The sequence below is a fragment of the Branchiostoma lanceolatum genome, chromosome 18, assembly GCF_035083965.1.
Source record: "Branchiostoma lanceolatum isolate klBraLanc5 chromosome 18, klBraLanc5.hap2, whole genome shotgun sequence".
Classification (NCBI taxonomy): Eukaryota; Metazoa; Chordata; class Leptocardii; order Amphioxiformes; family Branchiostomatidae; genus Branchiostoma; species Branchiostoma lanceolatum.
In genome coordinates, this window is record NC_089739.1 from 6,772,811 (window position 1) to 6,791,484 (window position 18,674).

The 18,674-nt window shown below is 41.2% G+C and overlaps 2 protein-coding genes across 2 annotated transcripts; both read right to left on the minus strand.

Moving 5' to 3' along the window:
- Positions 1-11,217: 11,217 nt before the first annotated feature.
- LOC136424460 (uncharacterized) lies at positions 11,218-12,252 on the minus strand. The gene has a single exon (XM_066413064.1). It carries the CDS (start codon positions 12,116-12,118, stop codon positions 11,219-11,221), a length of 900 nt encoding a protein of 299 aa, XP_066269161.1. The 5' UTR covers positions 12,119-12,252; the 3' UTR covers position 11,218.
- Positions 12,253-12,820: 568 nt separating this feature from the next.
- Positions 12,821-14,088, minus strand: LOC136424671 (uncharacterized). The gene is made up of 2 exons (XM_066413297.1): positions 13,205-14,088; positions 12,821-12,974 (listed from the first exon to the last, which is right to left on the minus strand). The coding sequence occupies exons 1-2, from the start codon at positions 13,897-13,899 to the stop codon at positions 12,821-12,823; spliced, it is 849 nt and encodes a 282-aa protein (XP_066269394.1). The 5' UTR covers positions 13,900-14,088.
- Positions 14,089-18,674: the final 4,586 nt, after the last annotated feature.

An 18,674-nucleotide genomic window follows, 5' to 3' on the forward strand; every position in this document is an offset into this window, starting at 1 on the left:
TATTTATTTATTTATTCATCATCAGACAGGTGGGTAGCCCCATTCAACTTATTTGAAGTTGATTTCCAAGGGGGCCCACTAAATAAATAACAAAAACGAATCGTGTTACATTCAGTGAGACAACCAGAGGACAACAAGCAATATATACAAATAAACCGAAGCGTCATTAATATGTTAACTGATCCAACTGAAATCATACCAATTAAGCTATTTCATTGTATTCAGTACTTTAAAGGAGCATGTACATATCTCCATTAAGTGATACCAGATCTAATATTCACCCTGATGTCTTACAAACTGTCATTATAGCACAGGGTAATTACTGCAATGACCCTATTCCGTTCTATACTGGGGACAATAATGGTCTAATGATACACAATTCCTTAATGCCCAAGGGAAATTTCTTCTGATGGCGTCTATCCTAGCCACGCATTTTAACCCTAACAAGTATATCAATACATCCCAAAGTCTTTCGGAAGATAATGCAAAAGCGGAAATGTTCACGGCGTTTATGTTCGCGGTTTTCACGGTGACCTCGGCACCGCGAACTTAAAATCACCGCGGACATTTTTGTTCTGTCTTCTGGACGCTCACTTGTTTCAACCGCGGACTTAAAACCACTGGAACACTATTTTGTCCCTACCGCGAACTTAAAGCCCCGTTGATATTTCACATTTACCTCTCGATGTATGTATCTATTATGAATATGAGTGTAATATGCTACTCATCGTTTAGCCTAAAGCTTTATAGATTGTAGTTCTTTAGTACGTACATGTGCTACAAAATGTGCCAAGGCCCAAATGACTAATACAATCAATCAATCATGCTAGATATTGGTTTGCTGTCAATAATAAGATTATAAGAGGATCCACACTGCTGACAGGGCTCTGTCATCATTTGCATAATAGACGTACCTGTCAAGTAGAGTTCTAACGGGCGTCCCTGCTCACCAACGTGAGAGTCATCTTCCTCTGGGGAGTCATCCTAATTTCGACACTTTAACCCCATGCATGATTGATAAGGAGGGAAACGCCCATGATGATGGTGTCCTACAGGCCCTAATGGTCGCCTGGGAGGTGTAATATGAGCCGAGCACATCAAAATTCCGTCAGAAGTCTGTGTGGGAATGCAGACACGAGTCTGGAACTTCTTATCCTCCGGGAGAAGAAGTACGAAAGCTAAAACGCAATGTAGCAGGAAAGATTAACTTTGTTGATAAATAATATCACATGAGAGCAAGGAGGTTTTCTACACAAAACCTCCTTGGTAAGAGCTAACCTGAAGAATAAGCTCTTCGAATTTTGGAACAGATTTTTTTGTTTTCGTCAAGATGAATGACCTGAATGCTACGAACACGTGACTTGGCGGAAGTGTGACGTGTGCAATAGGTCAAAGGTTACTGGAAGTCGGTATCGTCCCCCGTCCTATATCGAATTCCTGTGTCTTTGTGATTACACAGGATATTAACTGGTATCACACAACAAAACAGGTGATAGATAAATCGCCATCTGTGTCACAGGGTAGAAAAACTAAGTTGAGTTAGGATAACTTTTGAGTTTGGAGTGAGTTTAGCTTGTAAAAAAGCAGCAGATACCGATACGATCTGTATTGTTTTAAGGGACATATCGAGGCAACTCTACGAGACATAGATCTTACTTTTTCTTCAACCCACAAGTGGCCGATATGTCTCAATGATATAAATCATAGTTCATCCGAAATATATTGTTAGGGCGCACAGCAATAGGACCATTGTGGGTGGCAATCGTTATTCTACATTACACATTCAACTTCAATTGGGACTTTCTTTGATCAGAGAAAAACACTCCTTGAACTTGACCGTGCTTCTGAAAGCTTGTCCCGGCGGTAAATTTCAGTAGGTTACCAAGGTCATGTACGTTTAAGATCCTTCAACATGGCAGTAAGTACCCGCACGCCATCTGTCTGAGAGTCGTATTAAATATTCACTACTTTAAGTCGTTTCTGTTGTTTGGGTGGATAAAGGGTATCCTTGTGGGGTGAAGGTTTCCGCGCAATGGATGATCAATCAAAACGTCACAGTTTACCTGGTAGATTGTGAAACTTTGATGTCCTTTCAGCACTTTTGGGGGGTTATCAATCATAATGACGGTCAGGTCGTAGATGCGTGTTTCGAAAACAGCTAGTTGTGTTGTGCGAATTGAGACGCACTTTCATATTTTGTTTCGTATAATCGTTAAGCCACCTTTAGGCATACTGTAAATGCAGAAATGTTCGCGGTGGTCTTATGTTCGCGGTTTTCGCCGTGAGCTTTCAGCGCGAACTTAAAACCACCGCGAATATCCCATTCTTGCCCTACCGCGAAATAAAAACCACGCGAACTTAAAAACATGTACATTATCACAAATTTTTTACAGTTAGTACAAGCTGCGTAAGACCGGACTGTAAGGTTTGATCCACTCACACTGGGAAGGATCGGCTCCAGGCAAAATGCACCTGATTCAATATTTTGTATGAAAACCTGGTGAAGTTCAACGTATCTCAATGTGCCAGCCGGGCTAACAGTATTCATTCTTACCTCGACAGATGATGTTACAAAAATTCCCTTAAGACCTAAACATAATGTCATATTCAAGAAACTGTGTCAGTACGTGAATGATATATTGATTAATGCTATGACTCTGAAGTTTTGCGAATTTTAAAAATATCGCCCTTGCGAAATGATTTTCTTTATTCCAGCCGTGGTACTAATAGGCATTCTTATCACGACATATAAAGTTGCAAAAATTCCCTTTATGCCCTTATGATGTATCACATTTCAGGAACTGTGTCATGACTAGAATGCTATATTATGACTTTGAGCTCCGCCAATTCAAACAAGACCATAGCATGTCCAGGACAAAAAAAATAAAAAAACGGAGGTTCTACTGCAGTAACAAAGTCACGCACCAGGGGGACCAAAATCAGGCTTGACATTTGTCTTCCAAACACCTACCCACATACCAAATATCATTACAATCCATCCCGAGGTTCTCAAGTTATTTTGACCACAAATACCTTTAAACACAAACAGACAAACGCACAGACAGACCAAAAACAATACCTCCATTCTTCATGGAGGTAAAACTCACCTTTAAATCATTACCGTTTTCGCCTCACGTTATCCCATTACGTTCCAGCCGGCCGGGATGCCAGACCTCCTCTCCAGTGATTACGTTCTTAATGAGCCAAAAAGTCATTATTGAGCCACACAATTAACAGATTATTGACTTCCACTTACACATTTCTCCGCAGCTCCTCCGAATCCGGACGTGCTTAAGGGATTGGTTCTGGTAATTACTTGGTTTCACTTACCGTTACATGGAGAGAAAATGTTCCTATACTGAATAACAAAAAGAGAAATAATTCTTCCGAAAATAATTTCATCAGGTTGGTAGAACGCTAGAATGTTGGATATTCTTTTAACACAATCAGTAACTCTCACCTGCTGACGTTTCAGTGAGAAGCAGTACTCCAGTCAGACGCTCTTAGGAAGGTGTCTGGCAGACACCGAGACGTCAGCAAGTGAGAGTTACTGATTGTGTTAAAAGAATCTCCAGCATCCAAAGAGAGAAATATATTGTATAGGCCTATACAAACCACTTTCACCATCTATACACTTATATACTAAATTCATATTCCTAATGCAACTACGCAAACCTCCAATCGAGAAACATATATGTTTTCTTATCTCTATAACTGAAAAGCAAGTTGAATTTATCCAATGTTAGCTAGTTTATTTATACCTTTCAACATGTTTGGTTGTAACCTGTACTTTGCCCAGTATGACAAAGCGTACAATTACGGCCTCTAGTCACTTTATACGTGTAGGAATAAAAATTTCCTTTTTGTAGCTTTTACACTTTTTGGCTCATCGTCAAAGCTTTTATGATTCATCACAATATTTTATCTCTCGTCTGGCATTTGTATTTATATATAGGTTACAAATTGGGTGTAATTTTTCATCATTACTGCGACTGGCTCAATATGTTTTATCTTCATGATAGAGACAAACAGTGGACTAGAAAAGAGAAAGTAACCTTTATAGATTCTTAGGCAGTTTATCTGTTGTGACAAGTTGCTCAATGGTCTGTCTAAAATTAGCAATTCTGGCGTTAAAGTGAAATGTGTGTTTTAGAATTAGTTCTTTTCTTTGCGGCAAATATAGTAACCATCGCTACGATCATAGTATAAAAGCAGAACAATTTGAAGAACTTCTGATTGATCAGCTTTAAGTTTGTGCAATGACATCTTTAGACCTGATACGATGTCACATTTACATGCATAGCAATTACATGTTTGATTGTGCGTACTAAATTCGTTGGCGAAACTATTTCGTAATTTGAAGAGAAAACGGTTTTCTAATTAGTTACGGTGCTCACGCTGCCAATTGCTGCAAGAATGCCGTAAAAGTAATCTTCCTTTAATGACGTATTATGTTCTGATTACTGAACAGCTGCTACTAGTGCTAGTGTTCCCAAGTTAAAGCATGATGACTACATGTGGTGATTACGTGTGTAATGATTTGAACCAACTACTAGATGATGAAATTGGTGAGGGGGAAATCGTGTAAAGATGGCTCCATTCCATTGTCTTTACAATTGAAGTTTCTATCTTAGACGTTACCTAACGCCCCTGTCCGACATAGCCGACCAAGGTATTTCGACCATCTCCAGACCATGGTTGGGAGTAAGTCACGGGCAAGGTTTCCTGTGGTTGGCAATTGGTCGGCGAGGTTGCCTACCAGTCCGAGCCAGCCGACGGGAAAGTCAGATAGATTCCAGGCTGCTCGCAACCCAGCGCCGACCTTAGTTGGGGAGTGGTCGGAAACAATGTCGTGGAAATGGCCCGAATGTGTTACAGAGGCTTAAGGTGGGGTACAGGCAGGCGGCAGCACTTCTGGGGTGTCTTGAAAATACTATATAGTGTTACTTGTGGCTCTTGATTTTTTTTCTCCAAGTACCTCTGTGCAAGACAATAATTAATGCAAATTTTTATGAAGTCATGATGACGTCATCAACAATTACAGGGCCACGCCCCTTTTTACAAAAGTGTTTTTTCCTCGCTAACGATCCAATGTAAAAAGCTAATATTTTAGGGACAGATGCATAATAATGCCACTGGTCAATACACGGGCTCCTTTTTTGATATCTTTTTAAATTAATTTTTGGTGAATTTTTTTCAATAATTTAATGAGAACCTCCTTCTGTGGGCCCTCACACATTATCAAAGTATCAAAATGCTTATGCCACCCGTGAGAGGCAAGTTCAGGTGGTAAACCTCAGAACAGCATTTCTCTTTCTGCCCTATCATATACAGTTTTGTCAAACTTTTGCTTTTAAAATCATGCTGTAGGGGTAGTAATTATAAAATTGCCATTTAGTAATCGTAAAATGACCCAAAATCGCCATTATTTGCTTTTTTCCCAATCATGCAAGCACTAACGATGACATACGGGTCAATAACCTCTGCAAACACACTATCTGACAGTCAAAGCAGTGTTTACAGCCAGGCCAGAGAATCCAGCTTTCCAGAGGGAGGGAGGGAATAGCCAAAATGGAGGCCCCTGATTGGTCAGGCTGTTCCAAAAGGTATCGGCACCCAGCCAGGACGTTGGAAACTGCAACTTTGCCCTTGAAGTTTGCGGTAAACTGATAACCTATGTAGGAAAATGATGCCAGATAATGAAAATAGACCTATACATCTAACAAATCAGATGGTTATTTTGTCTAAATATTTTTGTTGAAAATGTGCTGCCGCATGCCTGTACTCCACCTTAAGTTGTTGTATTTCACATCGCCTCCTAATGCTTAGGTCACAATTGCGCCGGTGCCCGTCGGGGATGTAGCCCCGGCCGGGCTCTGACGTTTGGGGGGCACCGGCTGTCTTGGTCACAATTAAAAGTTTCCTTCACGCTGCCCTGTAGGGGTCCCGGGGTGCTCCGACAGGTACTCGGTGGCATTTTTGTAAAATTTTCATTGTCGGTCTCCGGCAGGTACCCGTCAGTTGCTCTGACGGTGTCTTGTAGTGACCCCTGTGGGGTCCGACAGGGTACCGCGTGCTTATCACATCCAGGTGGGGCAGTTGTAGGGTCCCTGCAGAATGCCCCGCGAACGACGGTCGGCCATCAGGCAGGCTCCTGGCGGGCACTCGTCATATCTCGGGGTTATATAAAACTGCACTCGATCCGGAGCTCAAAAAGAAACACGATATGCGAAGTTCACGCTTTAGTTCTACTCACCTGATCTGTAACGTCACACACTTGACCCGGTCTTACGAAGTACACACATTTAGTCTGTCCACTTGATCCGTATCATAACATAACAATACCTTATTCTAAAATCTTTGGCGATAACACCAACATATTCCTTTTCCACAAAAACGTTGACCCTCTGATACAACTGGCTAACCAAGATATGTGTAAAGTACGTGGTTTGATGCAAACAAGTTACGGACAAATTCCAGAACTACCTTATTTTCTGTAGTAAAAATAAAAGTTATGATATCAATAAGTCCAAAATGTTCCTAATGTACAAGAGAAACAGACCAACATTTTGGGGGGTAATAGTAGATGAACATTTAAACTCGAAAGCCCAGTCTCTGCTATAAGTAAAAAAAATGCTAAAACAATTGGTGTTATTGTGAAAAGCAAATACATCATCCCTGAAAAGATTCTCACAACTATAGGCAACAGCCTTATATACTCATATTTGACCTAATGTAACATTGTTTTGGGATGCGCCTGCCACACAACTCTAGATCCGCATATAACTCTCCAAAAGAAATTCACAAGGATAGCAACTGCTTCTGACTTTCGCTCACACATGGCTCCTCTATTTCAAAAATACTAGACATCCACGATATCAATAAATTACGTTTAATTTCCATTCTAACAATTTCCCCAATATATTCTATATTTTCCCAAACCCTTCTTCACACTTGTTCACAACTATTATACCAGGCAAAGAAATCCATATTCCTCTCTTTCGTACATCATTAGCAGAGTTCTCGTCAAGTGCAAATATATCACAATATGGAACAGTCTTCAGACAAATATACAAACAATCACCCTTTTTTCTTACCTTTAAAGGTGCCCTGAAAACCTATCATAGCCGCCCTGTAGTAGAGTCACATGTCCAGTTATTATCTAACTTTTATTTAGACCATTATTTGATTATCATTGTCTATCGTTATCATATTCTATGTATTACTTTGCTATATTATTTATAAGTTATAATCAAGTTTGATAAGTATAGACGAGGAGGGCCAAGTATAAGCTATAAACGCTTTTTTCCTCCTCCTGAACCTGTTATTATCTATTGTTTATCGTATTATGTTTTATAAATTTTCTTGTTGTGCAAATGAATAAAAAACAAACAAACAAACAAACAGACAAATTATTACTTGTCCCGGTGGACTGCCGGCAACCGGAGGGGTACCACGCGGTGTTCTCACGTTGAGGTCACGGCGTCGTTGTGTCCGCGGGGCCCGGGTAGAATTTAAGTCAGAACTAAATTTTTCTCGGGTCCCCGCCGGGCCCAAAAATAGCCCGGTAGCCGCAGGGTGCCCCAAGGGGCCACGTAGGGGTCACGCCCGGAAGTGCCAAAAAGCGGCCCGGGAACTACCCGGCAGGGCCCCTTTTTCCAATTGTGACCTAAGCATAAGATACCAGTTTTGTGTTGATAACTTTTGCTTTTTAAACCAGCTTTCCACAAAACGTGATATCCGGTAAGATAGCGATTATCGTCTTCATACAAATTAACCAGGCACCCAATCAGCTGCTCTTATCTGACGACTCCATTGATCGTTCAGACCAAAAGAATCAGCCCCGGCCATGAGGCAGACTGATTGGTATCAGAGAGGACACCAGAAGTTAGTTTGGGGATCGATTGCAGTAAATGGTCGTTTCCTTTCTATGATGCTGTGAACTCTTTATTGAGAAATGAGGTCTGATGTTAGAGTCCAGGTGATTTAGCACAACTAGAAAACTGATGTAATTAGCTTCATGTATGTCTATATTGTAGTCTCTCTACCTATTAGATTAAGAACAGACATTCAATTGTAGGATAGAAGTTCTCGGAAAATGTCTCGGAGACTCGATACCAATAATAATCATAGCTTTTCATCGGGAATGTACCTTATAACAATACAAAGTACAATTCTGATAAACAATCTGTGGTAGTAATAGCCCAAGCGAGCAATGAATTAACCGTGCAAGAAAGCCTATAACGTCTCCCGGCTCGATTAGATTCATAGTGAGACAGTCATCTCTTTTACTTGGTGATAATAAAAGTAATACTTAAGAAAATGTGTTTCGTAGTTTGCCACCTTGGTCCTTATATATACGTGTTCGCAAAATAACGAACGACATGTCATTCCGAAAAGCCATTTGAACCTATCTTCCTACACAGAAAGACGTGATTCATGATAATTTCCGTGAGGATTCTCACGCGCTTGCATTGACCCGACATAATCAATACTGCCGCCACACATCCCTCGCCATCGTATCGTGATGACCTCTTTCACCCAACACCAGACAAAGTCATCGGCACAGAACGTACACGCACTTTGAAGCTGACCTTTGCCCTGCTGATCACAATGCATGTGTACTGGTGCTGATCGAATAATATGGTACCCTCTAGCCCGTCCTTGGATCTGGCGGAAGTCAGTTGGGTTGGTGTGGTAGGGATTTATGTCATACCTGTGCCGGGATAACGTTCGATACTGGTGTTCCAGACCGGTCTCTATTTAACGGTATTGCACGGGCTTCGAAGTTGTATTGCATGGGTTCCCATAGAATTATTCGAACGAGCTTCGCGTGCGCCGTTGTTGATAATTCGTTTACTGGATTCGGATGTTGACATTGATGCTGTTACAATAGTTTGTTCTGGGACACATAACAATATCTATTTCACCTATGCAATTTCCTCAGACGTGTGTTGATACCATTTTAGTCACAATGTTTCTCACGATGTTTTCAATGGAAACTTTTTTACAGACTAAAGATCTATTTGCTGACTCATTCACAGTCATACATGCACAGAATCTACTTGTCTGATATGCAACCTTCATTAGTATAGTCAGTAGGGCCTCATTAAGTTCTAATCAGGGTAGAACTTAGCACTTGGCGACCGCTTCGGGCTGCTGCACGCGTAGAGGCAAAGCAATCTAGCTGCTATTAGTATACCACCGGGACCAAAAAGTATCATTTTGCAATTGTAGCCTATCCAATATCATAAACATATCTCTTCTTCTAGTACGTGCCAACATCTGCACCATACACCTTGTACACCAAATCCCACAACTCCAACTCAATTTACCAATTTAGATTGAAAAGATCCCATTCCTTAGTTTCCGTTCAAAGTCATAGATAAGATGTAATGAAAGGAAGTTTTGAATATCAGAAAAATGCCTCACGAGACCGAAAGTCCTCTTATGGTTATCCATGATTTACTTGTCTGCCATAGAAGATGAGCCAAGAGCCTTTGGGTTAATAGAGTTAATGTAACGACATATCATTGGTTGTGTAATCACCCCGAGACATTCCTTTAAACAAGATTCATGAATTGGTTTAAACAAAACAGATGGATGGGATTAAGATGCAATTTTCGTCTACATCCCCTGTGCGTTTCTTCCTGGAATCTTATATCTGATGTCCTCAGACGACTCCTTGACGAATTACAGGAGAGCGCTACTGCCTTTAACTCACCGGCAATACGATATTGCGAACGTAACTGCTAATTAGGTTTAGGGAAGTGGGCTTAGATAGCTTTTAGAAGTGTTCGAGTAAATGTTGTATTGGTGTATGGTGTGAAAAGACCTGGTCCGATGTCCCGAATTACAGGAGAGATTTACTGTATTCCACTGCGAAGCAATACGGTATTGTCAATGTAGCTACTAATTAGGTTTGAGGAGGATGGCTTAGATAGCTTTTAGAAGTTTTCGAGTAAATGTTGTATTGGTGTATGGTATGAAAAGACCTGGTCCGATGTCCCGAATTACAGGAGAGAGTTACTGTATTCCACTGCGAAGCAATACGGTATTGTCAATGTAGCTGCTAATTAGGTTTGGGGGAGGGGATTAGATAGCTTTTAGAAGTGTTCGAATGATTGCTGTATCAGTGTATGGTATGAAAGGACCGGGTCATGTCCCGAATTACAGGGGAGAGTTACTGTATTCCACTGCGAAGCAATACGATATCGCCAATGTAGCTACTAATTAGCTATAGGTCTGGGGAAGGGGGATTAGATAGCTTTTAGAAGTGTTCGAATGATTGCTGTATCAGTGTATGGTATGAAAGGACCTGGCCATGTCCCGAATTACAGGAGAGAGTTACTGTATTCCACTGCGAAGCAATACGGTATTGTCAATGTAGCTGCTAATTAGGTCTGGGGAAGGGGGTTTAGATAGCTTTTAGAAGCCTAGTCTTCGAATGCATGTTGTACCAGTGTATGGTGTGAACAAACCTATTCATGTCCATGCAATGACCAGGCAAGAGTCGTATATTTCAAATTCCTTTACTAAGATTTCTCTTTTGCTGCGAAATAAATCAAGTACATCATATTAAATTATTAAAAGGTCAGAGGGTGAGAAATCATATCAGCTCTAAGATGAGCATTTTTTGATTGCACTAGAATCATATCATGAATCAAATGCAAATTGTTTGAACTAGATCAGGCAAGTCCATGATATTTTTGAAGACCTTAGATGCCACTTAGTCAGAAATATATGAATAATGAATTCATTCCCCATGTCTAGATACGTGAAAAATATAGAAATATAGTTTACTGCATTCCGTTTGATTTTCACTGATCAGGATTATGATATCATTGTTTTGTGGTTTAAGCACTGTAAAATACTATATACGAGCTATCATCTTAACCATTGTCTTCAAGCAGCTTTGAAATCGACAACGTGACCTAATATCACAATATGTATCAGTTGATATGATGAAGATATAATTAAAACCTACAGTTCACTCTAAAGTCTATATTGATATTGTCCACCATTTCAGTACTAAAACAATGATAGCGTATTGGTGATAAATGACTTTTTTTGTTAATTGTCGTGGACATTGATCATTGACAACACAAAATTACTCTTCAGGCAATTATCTTACAAAATCTTTTCAGGCTCATTTTCAGTATGATATCAGTGTATAAAATATACTCTCTCTTACGAAGCATATCAAGCATTGTTTGTCTCAAAGGAACCCAGCTCTTTTGGTAGCAAACGCCAGTAGCACAGCTATGCATATTATTATGCTTAGCACGGCCATTTTCTTCAGTATAACTTTCAAGTCCTTTGGAAGAAGATATGCACTGAATTCTGTTGTCAAGTGGAATAAGAAGTAAGATATTGTTACGTAGATCATTGTCGCGATGAGGAAATTCACAAGAGGATAGTCTGGAATGTAGACAATAAGCTGCCTGGCATTGTCCTGCATGTAGACATGGAGCTGAGAGATGTACGTTTCTAACGTGATTTTTCCCAGCCAAGCGAACAAGTCCAGGTGATATGATCTCATCAGAGGGAAAAGGTTCCTGAAGAAGATGTAAGATAGGATGGGGATCCACGACGTGTAGGGATGGATGGCGTTGTACTCAAACTTTTCTTTATACATGATCTGTGTTTGCCATAGATACAAAGCAGCAGCAAACACTATACTCAGTACAAACTTGGCTGCCATAGCTAGTAACCTCTTGTAAGGTGCTGCAAACTTCTTCTCCAGATAGTTGAGGAGTTTTTCGTAGTTCGGGTAGTTGTAGGCGCAGAGCATCCCTAGTAGCGTCGCGTGGTGGTCGAGTCCAGCTCTGAACAGCCACTCATGCATGCTTCCCTTGTAGCCCAGTACGAAACTAAACGGAGTGAACAGCGTTTTTCCGACGTTCGGAACGTCGAAGAGGACGGTGTTACAGACGAAGTACAGGAGGAACTTGGCCGCCATCTTCCAGCGGTGCTCGTTCCAGGACGAGAGAATCCGCATGAAGGCGTAGACCGACAGGAACCAGTACGTGTGCATGGCGCAGATGTAGTACAGCATGTACTCGTTGTTGGTGACGACACAGACACACAGGACCAGGAAGTTGAGACGGAAGAGCATCTTTAGGAGTCTCCAGAGGGAAAAGTCTTTCCTCACCAGGAAGAATGAGAAATTGCCTGGAACAAAAGTTAAATATTCGCATACTCATCCGCATAGTAGTTCATCTTCAAATGATATTGATTTTCTGATTATGTATAAACGTACATATTTCTACGTATTGAAAATTTGCAGACCTTACTCTAACAAAATTGCTGGCATCTAAGATGTTCAGAGATATGCCAAAAGACGAATAGCTTTAGGCAGTCTGAAGCTGGAAGCAAAGGTTGATAATACTTCACTGTCGTACTGGCCTTTGACAATGATCCATCAACTGAACATAGCATACAGATTTAACCAAACGATCTACTGAAAGTTTCTATTTTTGTATAAGGTCAGCAATCGACGTTGAACCGGGACGGCGGGAGGTATCGACCTCCGGGAACCTTTGACCTACTTATGACGTCATACATCACAAGGATCGGTGAGCGTCAAGAAAGTTGGGTGGAGAACGATTGATACGGTCAATGATTTGGTGAGTGACTCCCTTGTGTTTGACTTAAGTTAAAAATTCCTGTATCTGTATCTGTATCTGATATAGTCGGTATAACCACCCCTTGTCTTAACACACCAGTTTCGCAGGCGCTCAGCCAGCCAGCATGTATCGTAGTAAGACAAATGGGCTTTCAGTCTATCATTAGAAGTACATATCATCATCACAAGTTACTAGGTACCCAAAGGTTGAAACGCACCGAAACCTGTCATCCACACATAGCTGGCAATGAAGACCCTGATGTAGTTGTAGGTCTCCTTAGCTGCGTAGTAGTGGTACCACACAAACATAACCTGCATCCACCCCTTCCACTCTTCTGTTTGGTCCCTACAGAACAATAGAGAACGATTGTGTAGTGTTATTTTTAGTTCATCTATATGGAAAGTTCTATACCATCCTAGAGACCAACTGAATGCTTTTGATTTACAATCGGTATCTATCGTAACTTCATGCAGAATTAACAATACATTGTTTCTGATGATGAGATCTCCGGCAGTAGCAGTCACGTCAATATCAAATTGGAAGAATATGGTTATTACAAACAATAGTAGACTCACCTGTTCAGTGTGGTGTCTGGACATGGCTTTAGAGTGAATGCCCCAGCAACAATTACCAAAAGAACGCACAGGAACAAGAACAAGTCCCTTGAGTACGTCCGTTCTTGTCTTGGGAAGATGTGGTCATAATCACACAGGTAGAAGTACAGCAAGATTCCTCCAAACACGATCAGATACTTCAGAAGATCGTCAAAACTTGGAGGTGGTTTCACTTTGGAGAAGTTTCTCTCTTTCTCTGCATTTGATGGTATGTCTGTTGCGGTATCTGCTTGATTGTCTTCATCGATGTCTTTAATTGCTGTGAAGGATTCGCTGCTCTGAGCATCGCTCGCTTGCTTCACAGTCACGCTACTAGATGTGTCATTGGATGAATTTTGTTCTACATTGGCGTTTGGTGAAAGGTTTTCCCCTGCATTACGTCCATCTTCAGTGTTTGATGCATTTTCCTCGCCTTTCATGAGCCTGACTATGCTTTGGTAGACAAGTCTGATGATCAACGTGATCATCGCAGCAATCCATAAATAGAAGAACGCGAGCTGCATCAGCGTGGGTTTGAGCGTGTCCACAGATGCTACGTCACGGTTGGGGAGGAGACCCAGGTGTTCATGGAGTATGCTCACGGCTGTCTCATGGGACGCCTCCCGCGGAGTTCGATGCCCTCGCACCTGTAACCTCGAGTAGAAGTTTGGCCCCATGGTGTGGCCTCCAGTGGCAGTGGGGTAGACAGATGTTCAAGTGGTGTCGAGTCCCATGGTAGATCTGGGAAACATCCCGTCTACAGTCCTGATGAGGTTCATTTCATCGCCGCTCTGTCTGAAGTGAAATACACGTTTTAGAACATTTGATACATCTTAATTGAAATTACATATAGATAAATTCCTTCTTCAATAGATGAAAAGCAGACTAGTAAGGATGGTGGTGATTGAAGTAGGTGGTAGCTGTGAGTCAGACCAATAGTAGCAGTAGTTGTGACTAAAGTAGAATTCCTGGTGTATTGAACTTTGACCTAGACAACAATGCATCGCGACGACACATACGCACTTAGAACTGTGAGATACGGTACAACCTGCCTAAGAAGACTAGTCAGGGTACCAAGAACATCTGACTATGTGGAGAGGTGGTCACTATAGTTGAGAAGAATTATCTAAGGGACCACCAAAAAGTGGTCACATTGGCCAGGTGGTCCTTACGTAGAGGTGACCACTTGTACATGTGTGGTACATTAGGACATTGAGGTTTCCATCACTGTTGCCGTCTGTAGGCAAATTGAATCTGAGGGTTCATCAGGTTAATAGTATAATATGCAGATTAGTCTGTCGTGTCCCGTATCCTGATAGAATCTCGTTAGATAAATGCTTCTTCTAGCCTCAAGGGAATCAATGATGGAGTCCCAAGATGGCAGAGTCTAATGGTTTACGATACTTTGCCGTAGCCAAAGGAATGCAACCATAATAAATTCCTTTGCATTATGCTGCATTGTCATGAAACAAGGTATGCAGGGCAGACTGAGAGAGCATCAGAGTATAAAAAAATCTAAATAAAATCTGAAAGGGAAGCAAATGCCGATCTTTATACAATTAGAAAGGTCAAAGCAGCGATGTCGAAATCAATCGTAAGAAAAACAGCTTTAACGTGGAAAAATTAATTATGCTTCAAAACGTTTTGAACATATCAACAATTTCTATATATCGCAATATGTGCAATGTAATGAAGAGGTGGACAGCGTCACAAAGTGGACACACATGACCTTTGCCGAAGTCCAGCTAGGTTGATCCAAGGAGGTTTTATACAGATTTATATAAAACCTCCTTGGTTGATCCAAGGAATCAAAAATGGTTAAAACGCAATGACAGTCGACGTCTTACGTACCAATTGTGGGTGCATCTTGTGGATTCCTTGGTAAAGTTTGACTGAACCCAACAGGCTATATAAATCGCTAGCATGAACCCAATCACAGGCAAAATGACAAGCTCCAGTTACAGGCCTTACATTTCCGTCCACTGCACATGAGGAAAACTGAGCAGACATCCACAATTTTGCATATTGTGGAGCGAAAACAAACAGAAATAGGAAATGGATATGCAAACCTTAGCCTGAGCGACAAACATCTTCATTGGTCTCTCCAATGTCAATGCTGTAGTCTGTGGAGCTTCATTGAAATATGTGTCCTTCCACGGTCACCCTACTTTAAAATCTGAGCACTGAGGAAAGTACTTCAGGGATGATCAATGCATGTCAATGGACTACGTTATTCATTTGGGAATACAGCTATGGAACAGGTGCTCGTAAAAAGACGGTGTAGGCTGGTTTGAAGAAATAATCTGTTTTGGGTACCTTCATTTGTATGATGAAAAAACATATCTAATTCATCTCTAACATGGGTTACATCCGTAGGTAGAAAGATCGACGCTATTAACCCTTCAAAAGCTGTAATAGCGTTAGCGATTTTCATCTTGAAACGGAAAAAACAACACTAGACAATTGAAATGGATAGAGCCAAATGAAGGAAAACTTTGTTACGAAACTTCTATCCTGAAAGACTAATTACAATAATGAATAAGGGATTTAGAGTCGAGACGCCGCCAGATTTATTTAAGTCCTTCCGTTCTCTCCTACGTGAGGACAGACTGCCTGTAATGGCGTCAGCTTCCCGCTACTGCAAAGGGACAAATATTCGAGGTGTGGTCGCTTCACCGCGAACTTAAAACCATCGCAAACATTTTACAGTAAGACCCTACGTGGCAGTTTCAATCGCGAAATTAAACACTCCGTTTTCTCCTCACCGCGAATTAAATCCCGCGAACATTTCAACTTTTACAGTATCCTCCCCGTCCGAGGATTCCCGTTATGTCGGCGCCTGTCACTTTGCAGAGTGATGACGTACACTGGGGACGTCTGTCTCCCCGAAGGGATGCGGCGGAGACTTTCCGCGGATCTGTGGTAAAAGCCTCACATCTTACCGTAAAAAATGAAGATATATTGTCGTAAAAATAATTATGAAATATGAAGCACCAACGTCGTATACGTTGTACCTATGCTTTCGAAAATGTAGATCTTCAATGTGTCTATGTGGCAGAGACTTGAATTTATTGTAAAAGCTGCACATCTTACCGTAAAAAAAGGAGATAAAATGCACGTTGTGAAATATGGAAAAAACATCGTATATGTTGTGCCTAGGCTTTTTAACTTCAAGATATATTTTCAACGTATCTATTAAGATTTCTATTTTGTACGATTATCATCTCTAACAAAAAACAGACTTTCCGTGGATTTGTAGCTTCGAATTTGATTCACATCTTACCAAAGAAATTTGATATATTCTGTTGTAAAATATGTTGAAGCACTTACTAGCGTCGTATAAATTGTGGCTAGGCTTTTAAAGATAGGCTTTCAACGGGTCTATTAAGATGTCTATTTTTGCACGTCTTCCAAAGAAGCAGGGTTGGATTGTATATTACAGTATGCAAACGCTGTAACATCAGTCTGAAATTATGAAACTTTGGTGCTCCTTGTACTGATATTATATATATATAAAGATAGATCTCGAAATCTGAAAACTCTAGAATTAGATGTACTGTTACTGTGTGTTGAAGGTTTATTTGGTGATGCCGCATAAAGTTCATTTTGGAAGAACGCAACAGTATGCCGTGGTCGCTATATGGTTCTCAAATTGTGTCTGTAATTTTACCACGGGGTAAAACATCATTAAAAATACAGCCAGCACTTGCCGTCCACCACATTTCCGACTTTAGGACGCCCAAAAATTGGCCATTACTGTCTCGATCCTAGCGATGTGGCGCCAACTGTGATGTATAACACGACGCCGGCCTTCTGTCTAAATTGGGCTCTCTATCGACCTTTCGAAACCACTGCACTCAGTGACCTGACAGAGACGAAACAGCGGGCGTTAACCCACGTCACTCCATCCAACAACCCGTACACAAACACACAAATCCCTAGAGAAAAACCCTGACGTGTAATGAACAGTATTACATCCGTTACAGCATCAACCCAGTTGCTGTAATTGAGATGAAGTACGTGGCAACGCCGTGGAATATTGCGAAAGGTAAATATTGGATGCATAAGTAATGAATATGCTTTTCAATTTGTGGTACAAAATCACATTACGGCAGACAGGGGATCGCCGTTTCGGGCTGCGCCAGACAGGCAGATTAGAACGGCCCTGAATATAATGAAATCTGTAAGCCCGAGCACAGTAAATCAATCGTTTGAAATACATTTTTTTATCAAAATAGCGTCGTGTCGGCAGGCTGGGAAACCAGGAGCAACGGTATATAATAGAGATACATGTCCAGACATCTATAAGTGGAAATCAGATTAAGAAAAGGCAGTTAATGCCAGACTTCAGAACGATGGCGTCATGTTGGCCTAATGGTTAGTGTGTAAGGTCCAGAACCCAGAGGTCCTGGGTTCTTATCCAATGACATGCCGCGATTGTTATACCCTTGGGAAATGCATTTCAAAACGACATAACCTATCTAGCGCTCCACCCAGGTGTAAAAATGGGTACTTGACTCGGGTTGGGGACGCAAAGGCGGTAGAAGGGAGGGATGGGTTACACCTTCCAATACTGATCCCCAGACACAGTGCTAACAACCCACTGCCCCTATGGCCTAAAAAAGAATATGTAAATACCACTGCTTCTTTTGTCGATGAAGTACCTCCTTCTTTGAGATAGTACAGAGTTTTTGCCTCAGCAGCTCAAGAGAAAAGTTTTTCCTAATAATGTAGCGCCAGACTCCAGAAATAGAGGCAACAACTGTTGCTCACAGCTTGAGAGGCTGCCAACTCTTTCCTCTGACAAGCCAGAAAATTGGACCTCGTTCCTCTTTCAGGGTTCATTGATGGTGTGGACAGGAAGCAGCGCTTTACCAGGATCGATTCCAAACCAATTTCTACCCTTTCAGATAGCAATCAGTCAGCCCTGTACTCCTGGAGCTGATTCCTGGGTCTGATAGGAGCTGCGCTTGTTACGGAGGCAGACAATTTGTTTGCCGATGATAACTGTTATCTTTTCCAATGGAGGAAGTTCCGAAACCTGCTTTGCAACTAATCGAAAAGACCTTGAACGAATCCTGGAATCAACAACACTGAATTCGTCCCTCACAGAAGTATTGCCTGCGCTGAGTATTCTTTCTAAAAAGAAACATATTGTTTGCCAGTTATAACCGTTATCTTTTCCGATGGAGGAAGTTCCGAAAACTTGCCCTCGAACTGATCAAAAAGACCTTCAACGAATCCTGGAATCAGCAACACTGAAATCTAAAAACTGATATCATCTTTACTTAGAAAAAACATATTGTTTGCCTATGATAACCTTTATCTTTTCTGATGGAGGAAGTTCGGAAAACTTAAACCAATCGATAAGACCTTTAACTAATCCTGGAACCAGCAATACTGAATTCTTTCTCTCGCTAAAGTATTGCCTTAACTGATAGCATCTTTACTT